This window comes from Eptatretus burgeri, chromosome 5 (assembly GCF_056783735.1).
Source record: "Eptatretus burgeri isolate ZD-2024b chromosome 5, Ebu_testis_v1, whole genome shotgun sequence".
Classification (NCBI taxonomy): Eukaryota; Metazoa; Chordata; class Myxini; order Myxiniformes; family Myxinidae; genus Eptatretus; species Eptatretus burgeri.
Window position 1 is genome coordinate 24157104 of NC_140965.1, and position 12369 is coordinate 24169472.

General features: G+C 45.8%; 1 protein-coding gene and 1 long non-coding RNA gene across 10 annotated transcripts in view; one reads left to right on the forward strand and one right to left on the reverse strand.

The window, feature by feature from the left end:
• The window catches only part of LOC147026073 (uncharacterized), a 390674-nt gene that overhangs the window by 189017 nt on the left and 189288 nt on the right, over positions 1-12369 (forward strand). The window lies entirely within an intron of this gene.
• The window catches only part of NF1 (neurofibromin 1), a 244393-nt gene that overhangs the window by 52553 nt on the left and 179471 nt on the right, over positions 1-12369 (reverse strand). For all 9 annotated transcript variants that reach the window (XR_015058106.1, XR_015058105.1, XM_085881092.1 and 6 more), the window contains 2 exons: positions 12259-12369; positions 1526-1958 (listed from right to left, as the gene is read on the reverse strand). Coding sequence is in view for 7 of the 9 variants with exons in the window: in XM_085881092.1 (XP_085737218.1) it covers positions 1526-1958; positions 12259-12369 (544 nt within the window). In the remaining 2 variants the exon portion in view is untranslated. The remainder of the gene's footprint in view (positions 1-1525; positions 1959-12258) is intronic.

Consider the following 12369-nt stretch of genomic DNA (forward strand, 5'->3'; position numbering starts at 1 on the left):
TCTGGTTTCATCAATGATCTCTCCGACTCTCTGGAAAATCCTCTTTATCTCTTTGCTGATGACTCCACCCTCTGCCATATCATCTGTCATCCCTCCGATTGGCAAGCAGCAGCCTCTTCACTCTGCAGATCTGGATAAAATCACAAGCTGGTCCAACATGTGGAACATGTCTTTCAACCCTGACAAATCTCACACTCTCACGATATTGGACATTTTCACAAAAGTGGGTCAGGTAACGGTAAAGAACAAACTCAAAAATCAACTTTCTTTGATATTCTCGAAATAGTGCTTGAACCCCTTGTAACGCCTAGAAAAATGTTCAAATGATGTCAGCAATGCAGGATCACCATGAGGCCTCTGCACTGACTGGGCAATATATGCTTGATAAAAATTCTCGGACCGTCTTTACCGTTACCTGGCCCGCTTTGGTGAAAATGTCCCATATCTCTCCGAAAGGACCGTCTGGACCCCCCCCCCCCATCACCCCATCTACTTTATCAACAATCCTCTTGAAGAAGTCATTTCAATCAAGCTACTTGGTCTCACTCTCTGCCATGATCTTTCCTGGGAAAGCCACATTTCCAAATTGGCCTTCAAAGCCAGTCGCCGACTAGGAATCCTCCGTCATGCAAAGTCCTTCCTTGGCACACCTGAGCTCCTGACCATGTACAAAGCTTTCGTCAGCAGCCTGATGGATTACTGCTCTCCCTTCTGGGCTGGTGCTCCCGCCTCTCACCTTTCTCGGCTTCACGCTGTGGAAACCAAGGCATTTCGGAACATTTGTATCTCCCGCGATGAGGCTGAGTCTTTGGGTCTCTCACTGTCTCACCGCAGGAAGGTCGGTGGTCTTTGTGTCTTCTACCATCTCCTCACCGGCCTCGCCCCCCGCCCCCCCCCCCACCACTCTGTCTGAGACATGTCCCCCTCCATATTTCCGCAGGGCGCTCAAGGTCTGCCAGCAAAGTCCTTCTGGTAAAACTACCAAAATCAAGAATCACTGCTCACCTTCACTCATTCATTCCTCTTTTTTCCCTCCTTTGGAACAAACTCCCACACTCTCTTCAATCCCACTCTTCCTTCCCGGTCTTCAAAACAGCTGTTCACCACCATCTCTTCTCTTCCCCCATCCAAAACCACGATCTTTTCTACCCCCGCTAATCCACCCCAATCCCACCTCCTTCAAATTCCCTGCTTTCCTTCCTGAAAGTCCCTGTAGTGTCCATCTTGTTTTCCCTGTGTACTCCGCCCCATCCCTCTCCCTTCCACAGATCTCCAGTCTCTATTCCAGAGTTTTTTCCTTCCCTCTCCCACCTTTCTTGTCTCCTGCTCCTCTCGTTGTACGTTCTGTGTGTTAGCTCTCATACGAGCCTCGACAGTGTCTACAAAAATGTTTGTTTTTTAATCTGGTTTTATTTCTTTATTTTTTTTTCAGTAAATAAAGAAGATAATGGAATTTGGAAAAGTGATGTGGAAAAAAAGCCTGTGTGCAACACCCCCTCCCTGTACAATAGTCTTAACTGTTTACCTTGATGGAGACCTTTGTGTCTTTGTGTGACAAGCGAAGAGCTCCTACAAACACCTTTAGATCTTCCTCCAGTGCCAAGGTTCCACCAGGCAAGCATTGGCATGATGGTTCAATGTATTCACCAAGCTTTGCCAAAGATTCCACAAAAAACAGCCTCTTACTGCCCTTGATACCAAGCAGAAGCCTCTCGTGGTACTTGGTGTATTCACGCACCCACGAGTTGCAGTTGTGAAGGTAGACGGAGGAAGCATTGTCATATGCAGCACTTGGAAACACGACAAGCCACTTGGACAAGAAGTCTGTCTTGAAGCGATTGGCTGGGCCCGTGTGCGTCAGATCTAATACTAAGTCGTAGGCCTTGCCGTAGAAAGGTTTAAGGGTGAGCAGAACATGGTATATGAGCAGGTCTCCGTTGATCTGTCCAGCCTTAAAGCTAGAAGAAAAGAAGAAAAAGGAGAAATATTTATGTGACAGTTGCATTTTTTCAAAAAGTACTGATGCATGACAGGAAAATGGCGAATCGTGTAACATATGCTTAAATGGGTGACAAAGCCTGGAGATAAATGACAAATCAACAAGACATGCCCATTTTAGTGTGATCAAACTATTGTATCAGAATGATTCTTAAGCAACCAGCACCAGCAATGAATGGGCCTAAAAAAAGAAAGGAACAACTGGAAGGTACGGCACAACATGTTTACGATTTGTAACCCACTGAGAAACCGGATCTGGATCTGAACCAAAATCGAATCGGCTTGTTCTTGTCACCTGACAAACTCATCCACCTATTTTTTTGTCACAACTCGTCCACAACTTTTTGAAATATCATGCTATGATAGTGCAAACTCATGTCGGAAAAATGAAGATTTTGGAACAGTCTTTGAGAAAAAGATGCACCAAACAAACAGCGCTAGGTGCTGCCATATTTGTCAGAATGCAGACATGGGCAGAATGTACGAGCGATAAATTTGATTGGTCAAGATTATGTAAAATGCCGTCATCATTTGTCCATCCAAGTAATGTTAAACGGAAAGTTTTTGAAGTGCTAATAATGTGATTTGTGTTCTACAGTGTTCAAGTATATAATCCAATTGAAATAAAATAAAGATTTTAAAGGTTGAAGAAAACAAAATTTGGAAGTTTACCGCCATTGATGATAATTGTGTTTAAAAAAAAAATCACCATATTTAACATGTTACATTAGTTTTTCATGCCTGTTGTTTGTGTCCTTTATGACATCCCTAAAAACAGTAAGTTTCCTGTTTGGAATGATTTTCAATTTAATTTGACTGCCAGACAAACACAATAAGAAATTATCTCACTCACCCCACCTAGGCATGTGCAATCAGGACAAATTCAGAGTCAAAGGACTGCATAGCTGCAGGTTTGTTGTCTGATTAATGTTCAAAATATGGCATTCAATTGAAATCAAGTAGTTCCTCGATCATAAATTGACGTTTGTGGACAGACAGACAGACAGACAGACAAAGTGAACCAATTGCTTCACTTTACATCAATAATTCTATTTCTCACTGTCCATGTGCTGATCTTACACCTCCCATTCCCCAGGAGTAGCTTTGGTTGCGACTTCCCCTCCACTCCCACCTCTTGTTCGTCTGTGTGTTGTACCATCTTCTGAACAGTGACGACTTCATCTACATATCTCTTTCTCAGACAACATGGATAAACTTTTAACCACTCATTCCAACTCTCTCTCTCTCTTCACATGTGACAATTTCAATTGTCACCATGCAACTTGGCTGGGTGGTGGTATCTCTCTCACCAGCCATGGCACTTCAGCAAAGGACTTCTGTTGCTCCATGGGGCCAACTCAATCAGTGAACTTTCCCACCTGGTTTTCTCCCAATGGCAAATCCTCCCTTCTGGACTTTATGATGAAAAACATTCCTGCAAATGTCTCCTGCTCTTCCTCTGCTGCGATTGATTAATCTTATCAGGTGCATGTGAAAGTCAACATCTCTCTGGCAATTCTCAAAGAGTTGTCTCAACGTCAGCGAGTATGACAGTTCACTCAGGCAGATTTCCAGGAACTGCAAGCAGCCATCTCTCTTCTGGACTGGTCTGCCATATCTACTGCCCCTGATGTTAACCCATGGTTTTTTTTTTTTGTATACCTTCTCGAGGCTCGTATGAGAGCGAACACACAACGTACAGCAAGGGGTGCATGAGACAAGAGGGGCAGGAGTGGGAAGGCCAAAACAGTGGAGAACAGAGACATATGGAGATCTGTGGAAGGGAGAGGGATGGGGCGGGGAACAAGGGGTATGCAAGATGGACATTACAGGGACTTTCAGGAAGGAAAGCAGGGAATTTGAAGGAGGTGGGTTTGGGGTGGATTAGCGGGGGTATAAAAGATCGAGGATTTGGACGGGGGACAATAAGAGGTGGTGGTGAACAGCTGTTTTGAAGGCCTGGAGGGAAGAATGGGGTTGAACAGAGTGAGGGAGTTTATTCCAAAGGCGGGAAAAAAAGAGTGAAGGTGAGCAGTGATTCGTGATTTTGGTAGTTTTACCAGAAGGGGATTGTTGGCGGACCTTGAGCACCCTGCGGAAATATGGTGGGGACAAATCGCAGACACAGCAGGGGAGGTGAGACCGGAGAGGAGACGGTAAAAGACAGAAAGAGCATCAACCTGCCTGCGGTGAGAGAGTGAGAGGTCCAAAGACAGCCTCATCGCTGAAGATGCCAATGATCCGAAGTGCATTGGTTTCCACAGCGTGAAGCCGAGAAAGGTGAGAGGCAGGAGCACCAGCCCAGAGAAAAAAGCAATACTCCATCAGGCTGCAGATGAAAGCTTTGTAAGTGGTCAGGAGCTCAGGTGGGCCGAGGAAGGACATTGCACGATGGAGGATTCCCAGTTGGCGACTGGCTTTGGAGGCCAGGTTGGAAATGTGGCTTTCCCAGGAAAGATCACGGCAGATAGTGAGACCCAGAAGCTTGAAAGAAAGGACTTCTTTCAGAGGATTGTTGAGAAAGTGGATGGGGCGGGTTTGCCAAACGGTCCTTTCAGAGAGACATAGTGAGAGTGTGAGATTTGTCTGGATTGAAAGACATGTTCCACATGTTGAACCAGTTTGTGATTTTACCCAGATCTGCAGTGAGTGAAGAAGCTGCTGCTTGCCAGTCTGAGGGATGACAGATGGTATGGCAGAGGGTGGAGTCATCAGCAAAGAGATAAAGAGGATTTTCCAGAGAGTCAGAGAGATCATTGATGAAAACCAGAAAAAGAACAGGGCCCAGAACGCTCCCTTGAGGAACTCCAGCTTTGACAGGAAGAGAGGATGAAAGAACTCCATTTAGGGCCACACGTTGACGGCGACAGGAGAGGAAGTCTGCGAGCCATGAGTGGAGATGGCCTTGGATTCCAAAGGAAGAGAGTTTGGTGAGTAGGGCACGGGTGCCAGACCGTGTCAAAAGCACACGATATTGTTGCGAATCTGGAAGCCATGAGCACACAACAGCCAGAGTCCCTATAGATCAGTTATATCAGTAAGTATGTGTTTCTCGTTGGAATCCATCCCCTGTGTCTAATGGGAATTAAGTGTACGTGCGCTGTGGGTTATTTTATAGATAGGATTTTTTACATCTTCACTTTCACACAACAACACTCTGCTCGCGACATTCTTCACGCACTCGCAAGCAAGTGCACGCATGTGCGGAATCTAACATAGGCATGGCGTCCCTCTTTGGCCAATCGGCAAGGAGTGGGCATCTCACCCACCCCGTTTCCGACACAACACCATCGCCATTACGCACGTGGCCGGAGGTGAGGAGGTGGGCGGAGCTACAAACGCCTCTGATCGGGACTCCACCCAGAAGGATGGGAGTTGCCCCGCCTACCGTGGGCCTGTCCAATGGGAGACGGCCAGGGAATCGCGCAATGGGTCCGACCAATCAAGAGGCGAGTGGACAGGAAAATAGGCCCCTCCCTCCTGAAGAGAAAGAGTGTGGTGGTCGGGTCGAGCGACAGGAGATTGGTCCCGTGTGCCCGAGCGCGTCTTCAGTCTGGTCTGCGTCTGGCTGCACCCCACGCATCCGAGGCATCTCGTCCGACGCAGTACAACAAGCGATAGACCAACTCAACATGGGAGATCACCTCGTCTCACCTCCTCTGGATTCGGCTGCCCTGGTCCGTCCTTTGGCGACCAGAGCTCCGGGAAGGGGTGGACGACCAGCCGCGCGCTCGCGGCCAGGTAGCCAGCCATCCTGACTCCCAGCCGAACTATCCTCCTCGGCTGGAGAGCCGAAGAAAGACCCGGAGGGTCCATCTCTTTTCTTTGGGTGTGTGTGTCTGTGTGCGGGCCTGTCTTGTCAAGTAGAATTGTAAAGTGCTTTTTGTTGTACATTATTTGCCTTGCTTAGTCGTGATAACTCTGCTCTTTGTGTGTCCCTTCCCACCATTATAAATAAATCCCTTGTTAAATGTTCCAGCTCGTTTCTGCGTTTCTTTCATTGGCTTAGCACGGTGCGTGTTGGGAAATTGGGAAACGGTAAATTGTGCATTTGGACTGACGGGTCTTTGTAACCATCCACTCAGGTTACGCACGGTTCGAGCACGATAACGGCTCGTTCCGCTCGAGGCCTGCCGAGGGTGTGAATTCCCCGGTAGCTTTGCCACGTGGATACTTAGGTATATTGAAGTTGGCAGTTAACCCTATTCCACGCGGCCGAAGTATTGGCGATTCACGGTCCTGTAAGGGACCCGTACCTTTCGGAGTTCTCCGAGGAGCACGATCTAAATTTTGGGTGTTTGGTGGAGCCGACTTTACTGCTCCACCTAGCGGTCATGCTCGCCGCCGACACCCGGCTCCACAACAATATGTCTAGGGATATGGCTCTGATTTCATGTCCGGCATTGAGGACCTCCATCCATTGTTGGGAGAGCAGAAGCAGCATATCCAGTGTAGATTGACCTGGTCTGAAACCAAATTGATGATAGGAAATCAATCCATTGGAGAAGAGGAAGGATTTAATTTCTGAAGTGATGATGGATTCCATAACCTTGCTGATGATTGGGAGAAGGCTGATAGGTCTGTAGTTGCAGGGATCTGTTTTTGCACCTTTTTATGCAGGGCAGTGATGTTTGCTGATTTCCAAGCAGATGGCAGATGACCTTGAGCAAATGAGAGGGTGAATAGAAGAGAGAGAGGGTGAGCAAGTGCAGAGGAGCAGGTTTTTAGGACACATGAGGTGATGCCGTCTGGACCAGTTGTAGAATCTGAGTTGAGGTTTGATAGCAAGCTCTCCACCTTGTCAGGAGAAAAGGACACAGAGTTCAGGGACAGTTGGGTGCGACTGGGTAAGGTGGGTACAGAAAGCGATGGGTTATCGACACAAGATTTCGATGCAAACACCGAGTTTATGCATTCAGCCTTTTCACGTGCAGTTGGGAATTCTTCTTCAGAAATCTATGCTCTCTCTCATGCACAGATTAATCACACCTCATTTTGAATTATCTTACCCTTCTTCCCACCCATGATGCACTGAATTCTATGGTGAGGCAGTTGCTCTGAAACAACTTGCCTTATCTTACTGGAAGGATAATTTGACCAAAGGCAATATCAGTGCATTCCAAAAAGTTCAAACCAAGTGTGTGTTCACTCTCAGGAGAGCCAGAAAACAACACCTGTCCAACCTCAAGAATGTACTTCTTGAGGTTGGAGAGAGAGAGAAAGGGTCATTGGTTTGCTAAGTCTGTCTTTGGTTATGCTTCACTTCCATCCCTTCCCTCTCTTCAAATGGCACCACAGCCAACTCCGATCATCTTGTGTTCCAAAGTTTCGAAATCCTGTGTCCCCAACCCCTCAATCTTGATACGCATCCTTCCTGTCGTACCCAACTGCTCCTGGACTCTGTGTATTTTGCACTTGAGAAGGTGTAGAAGGTTCTTTCAACTCTCAACTATGACTCTGCAATTGGACCGGACAGAATCGGCCCATCCATCCATCCATTGGGACCATACTCTGTACAGAGAATTAGTGCTGCCGAAGCAGTCTCCTTGACTATTGGGACAATACTGGATGGGTCGCCACTCTGACATGGGATACCAGCAAGCTGGCACTCATTTTCCCGACCTAGGAAGGATGACAGGCAGAATCAACCCTACCTGGTTTTAATTCAACAGCTGAGTGGGATTTGAACTCAGGATCCGAAAATCCCAAGCCCACCACCCTAACCATTAAGCCAACACCAGGAATAATCAGCCCATGTGTCCTCAAAACCTGCTTTGCTGCTCTTGCACATCCACTCTGCTCTTATAATTTGTCCTGGGACATCTTGCATCACTGCATTAGATAAAATGGTGCAAAACCTGATTCCCTTAACTACAGCCCCATCAGCTTACTTCCAATCATCAGCAAGGTCATGGAATCCATCATCGCAGATGATATGAAATATTTCCTTTTCTCCAACAACATAATCTCATATCACCAATTTGGTTTCAGACCAGGTTACTCCACCTTGGACATGCTGCTTCTACTCACCCAACAATGGACGGATGCCCTCAATGTCAGACATGAGATCAGGGCCGTCTCTCTGGACATATCTCGTGCTTTTCATACAGTCTAGCATCCTTTGTGCTCTATGGATGTGAGACTTGGACTCTGACCAGGGATCTGAGACGGAGACTTAATTCCTTTGGCACCAGATCTCTTCGGAGAATCCTCGGCTATCACTGGTCGGATGTTGTGTCCAACGAGCGGTTGCTGAGAGAGACTCAAATGAGATTTGTCACCTGCATAGTCCGTGAACGTCAGCTACGGCTGTATGGACATGGGGCTTGTTTTCCTGACGCTGATCCTGCTCACCAGATTCTCTAAGCGAGAGAGTCTCGTGCGTGGAGGAGGCCAATGGGCCGACCACGTACCTCGTGGTTTCAGCAGGTTGATCGGCATCTCAAGGAGATGGGGATGGGCCAGGCATCTGCCTGGGGGATGGCCAGACGGAGGCCCCTGGAGCACCGGAGGAAAGTGGACGCAACGACGTGCTGCTCTGGTACATGCTCCCATACCTAGCATCCTGCCTGACTCTCCAACTTTCTGTCTATGGCATCCAAGGCCAACTCCACACATGGCTTACTGACTTCCTCTACCCCCATAGCCAACGTGTAGCACTCAACGGAATTCTTTCATTTCCTCTCCCTGTAAAGGCTGAAGCACCCCAAGGCTGATGTTCTGGGCTCAGTCCTATTTCTGATCTTCATAAATGATCTCTTTGACTCTCTGGAAATTCCTCTATCTATTTGCTGACAATTCCACCCTCTGCCACAACATCCCTCCATGATCCTTCAGACAGGTAGGCTGCAGCCTCTTCCCTCTCTTCAAACCCTGACAAAATAGCAAGATGGTTAAACACTTGGAATGTCGTTCAATCCCGACAAATCTCACACTCACTATCTCTCTCCAAAAAGACCGTCTGGCAAACCCTTCGATCTACTTTCTTAACAATCCTTTTGAGGTGGTTTTGTGATTTAAACTCTTGAGTCTCACTTACAGCCATGATCGTTCTTGAGCAAACCACATTTCAAAGTTGGCCTCCAAAGCCAGCTGCCGACTGGGCATCCACCATTGTACAACGTCCTTCCTTGGCAAACCTGAACTCTTATCCACCTATAAGGCCATGTGGAAGTGGTTTTACTCTTAAAGCATCTTTTCCGTAAAACATTAAAAGTTGTAACAGGTCTGATAACAAAGGCATTCTGCCCACAAGACAAAATATACTAAACGTATGTCATATGCTATCGTTGAGAGGATTCCATTGGAAACATATTTATCCATGTCCTCTGCTACATTTGCCTTTCTGTAAAACATATATTTGCTTTCGTGATATCAATTTGCTATGTAGTAGGTAAAGTAACTAAGACGATGTAATTACCTGGAAATGTCAAACAAGTTCCAGGGAAACTTAAATGCATTAAGTACAATATGATTGATGTAACCTTTTACACATTCTGATTTAACTCACAACTTTAAAATATATAAGAACATGGCTTTGTGTGTAAGAGGGCATCAAAGCAACCTGTGCCACCGTTGAGGGCCAATGGGAATCTGAGGAATGCACTGTTTAGCCTTGTCAACGCTAGGAATATGCAGGAGCTCAGGAATATGGTCACTCTGGGCAGTTGTTTGAACTTTAGTACTGCTGAAAGCCTGTTTTCTCCTCTTTGGACCATGAGTAATTGTTTCTGCTTTTCTCTCATTGGCTGACCTTAGTTCAACTTTGCTTGGACCACTTGGTACTTTATCTTGTCTAACTTTGCTCCATACCTTTTCCTTTCCTATTTGCCGGCCCCAAATTTCACCCCAGATTTGAAACCTTGAGCAAGCAATTTTTCCAAAACAAAGGCTGACCACAGTTATTTCTTACCCTCTGAAGCCCCACTTGTCCCTGATTGGGTATAAAAGAGCTGGATTTGAGCACTTACTTTAGAGAAGTTCATTGATTGTATTCTTTGTACTTTATCCATGATCACATATAAAAGATTCTCTTTTGTATGCTAAACCTGAGTGAAAATTGAAGTTTATTCCATGTCAGCCTTCATCCACAACTTGATAGAGTACTACTATCCCCTCTGGGCTGGCTCCCTTGCCTCACATCTTGCTCAGCTTGACGCCATGGTGACCAAGGCCTTCAAGATTATTGGACTATCCCATGATGAAGATGAGTCTGTGGGTCTATCACTTTCCCATCGCAGACAGGTTGGTGGTCACTCTGTCTTCCACCACCTCCTTTCTGGTCTTGCACCCACCCTCTGGTCTTTCCTTGCTTTGACCCCCCTCCCCCCTCCCCATCCCCATGTTTCTGCATGGCTCACAAAGTGTCCACCATCAACCCCCTTCTGGTTAAACGACCCAAATCCAGGGTCACTGCTCACCTCCACTCATTCTTTCCTCTTTTTTTTCCCCAACTGTGGAATCAACTTTCACATTCTCTTCAATCTCATTCTTCCCTTCAGGTCTTCAAGACAGCTGTTCACCACCATCTTAGATCGTCCCCAATCCAAAGCCATGATATTTTCTACCCTTGTTAACTCCAATCCCTACTCCCAAATTTCCAGTTTTCCCTCCTGAGAGTTCCCTTCAGTATCCATCTTGTTGTCACCGTGCATCCTATCCTGCCCCACATTCCTCCCCACACCCATTGTTTGACTGTCTTCCAATGTCTCGGCCTAAAGCTCGACTGTTGGTGTTTCCCCCCCCCCCCGCCTCCCCCCCTCTCTCTGCTGGTCTTTTTGTCCTGTTGCGTCCCGATCCATTCAGTATACTAGCACTAGCTCTTCCACAAGCCTCGACTAGGTACACAAGAAAAACAAAGAAAAAAGTATGCAACACCTTGTAAATAGATGTTCACAGGAAACATAATGTAAGACACTGTGATCACCCAACTGAGACTTGCCAATCAATGATGACACAATTACACTAGACGAGTCATCAGGTAACGAGAAAGCCTCGTTACATTTGTAATAGTGAGAGTGAGGGAGGTCAAACCCTTGTTGCCCTCGCTGAAGGTTTCGGAGAGGGCATTGCATTTGGGTCCGTTTGTTACTTACAAAATCTTTAGATTTCGTAAGTATATTGATGACTTCCGTTTCTGTTTGTTTGTTTGTTTGTTTGTTTGTCGGCACGATAACTCGAGAACGGAAGAAGCTACCAATGTCAAATTACACCACGTGATTCAGGAGGGTGTTGGCTAGTGCTGATTAGATTTTGGTCAAAATCGTTCAACGCTCAAGGTCACAGTGAGGTCAAACATTCGATTTTTGATGGTTTGGTACAGAATCATCGTAGAAACTTCTGGTTTGCGTCGCTACCTTCTCCAGAGACAGCTTTTATTAGACAAGGTCAGAGGTCAAGTTGACGATTTCGTAAGTACCAGTCTATGACTGCTTGTTTGTTTGTCCGCACAGACCTTTGGTGTTTTTCTCCACAACCCCTTGTCAGATTGAGACAAAATTTTCACCATTGGTGAGACGACTCATGTAGAATGTTTTAATGATAATTATGACGTTATAGGTCATGTGGTGTGGCAACGTTGTTGTAAAGACTTTGGACCTCTGTATCTCTGAAACTGCACCAAAGAAAAAAATTTAAACTTGGCACATTGCAAGTACTCCTCATGGGGAATGAGTGTGATTTTTTTTAATGACATCATAGATGTCCACATTATGATGTCATAATTGCATATGTAGAATAGCACATCCAATCAGTATGAAAATTTTTGAGGGTCATCTCGGGATAAAATGGTCCACAGAAAAAAATATACATGACATCATTGGTCACATGATTCAGTAGCCATATTGTTTTTAAAAAAAAAACATTCAAAAATCTTCTTCTCTGAAGTGGCTGAACAGATCGTGGCAAAACTTCACATGTATGAGTGCCTGTCCATGAGGAACAAAAGGTTCACATATATGATGTCATTGGTCACATGATTTGGCAGCCATATTGGATTTACCCTAACACAGATTAAAATACACCACTCAAAAGAAGTCCTGGCGAGGGTTTGCAATCTCTGGTTGCTATTTTTCTTGTGATGTTTGGAAAAAAAAGGCGATTATTGAGAAATATGAAAAAGAAAATGCAGGAAATAATCTATAAACATGTGCAATGATATAAATGCAGAAAATCTGAATAAGTGCTCATGTCTTACAATGCGAGTATTAAAGTTTCACAGAATTTATCAGACTCTAGAAACACCAAGCAGTGGTAACTCACCGCCGAGCGATGTAGTAGAAGATGGGATTGCCAACACGGGAAGACCCCGCTTGGTAAAATATGTTCAATGTCTTTAAGGCTTTGAATTCCTCTTTCTCATGTACCTGATGC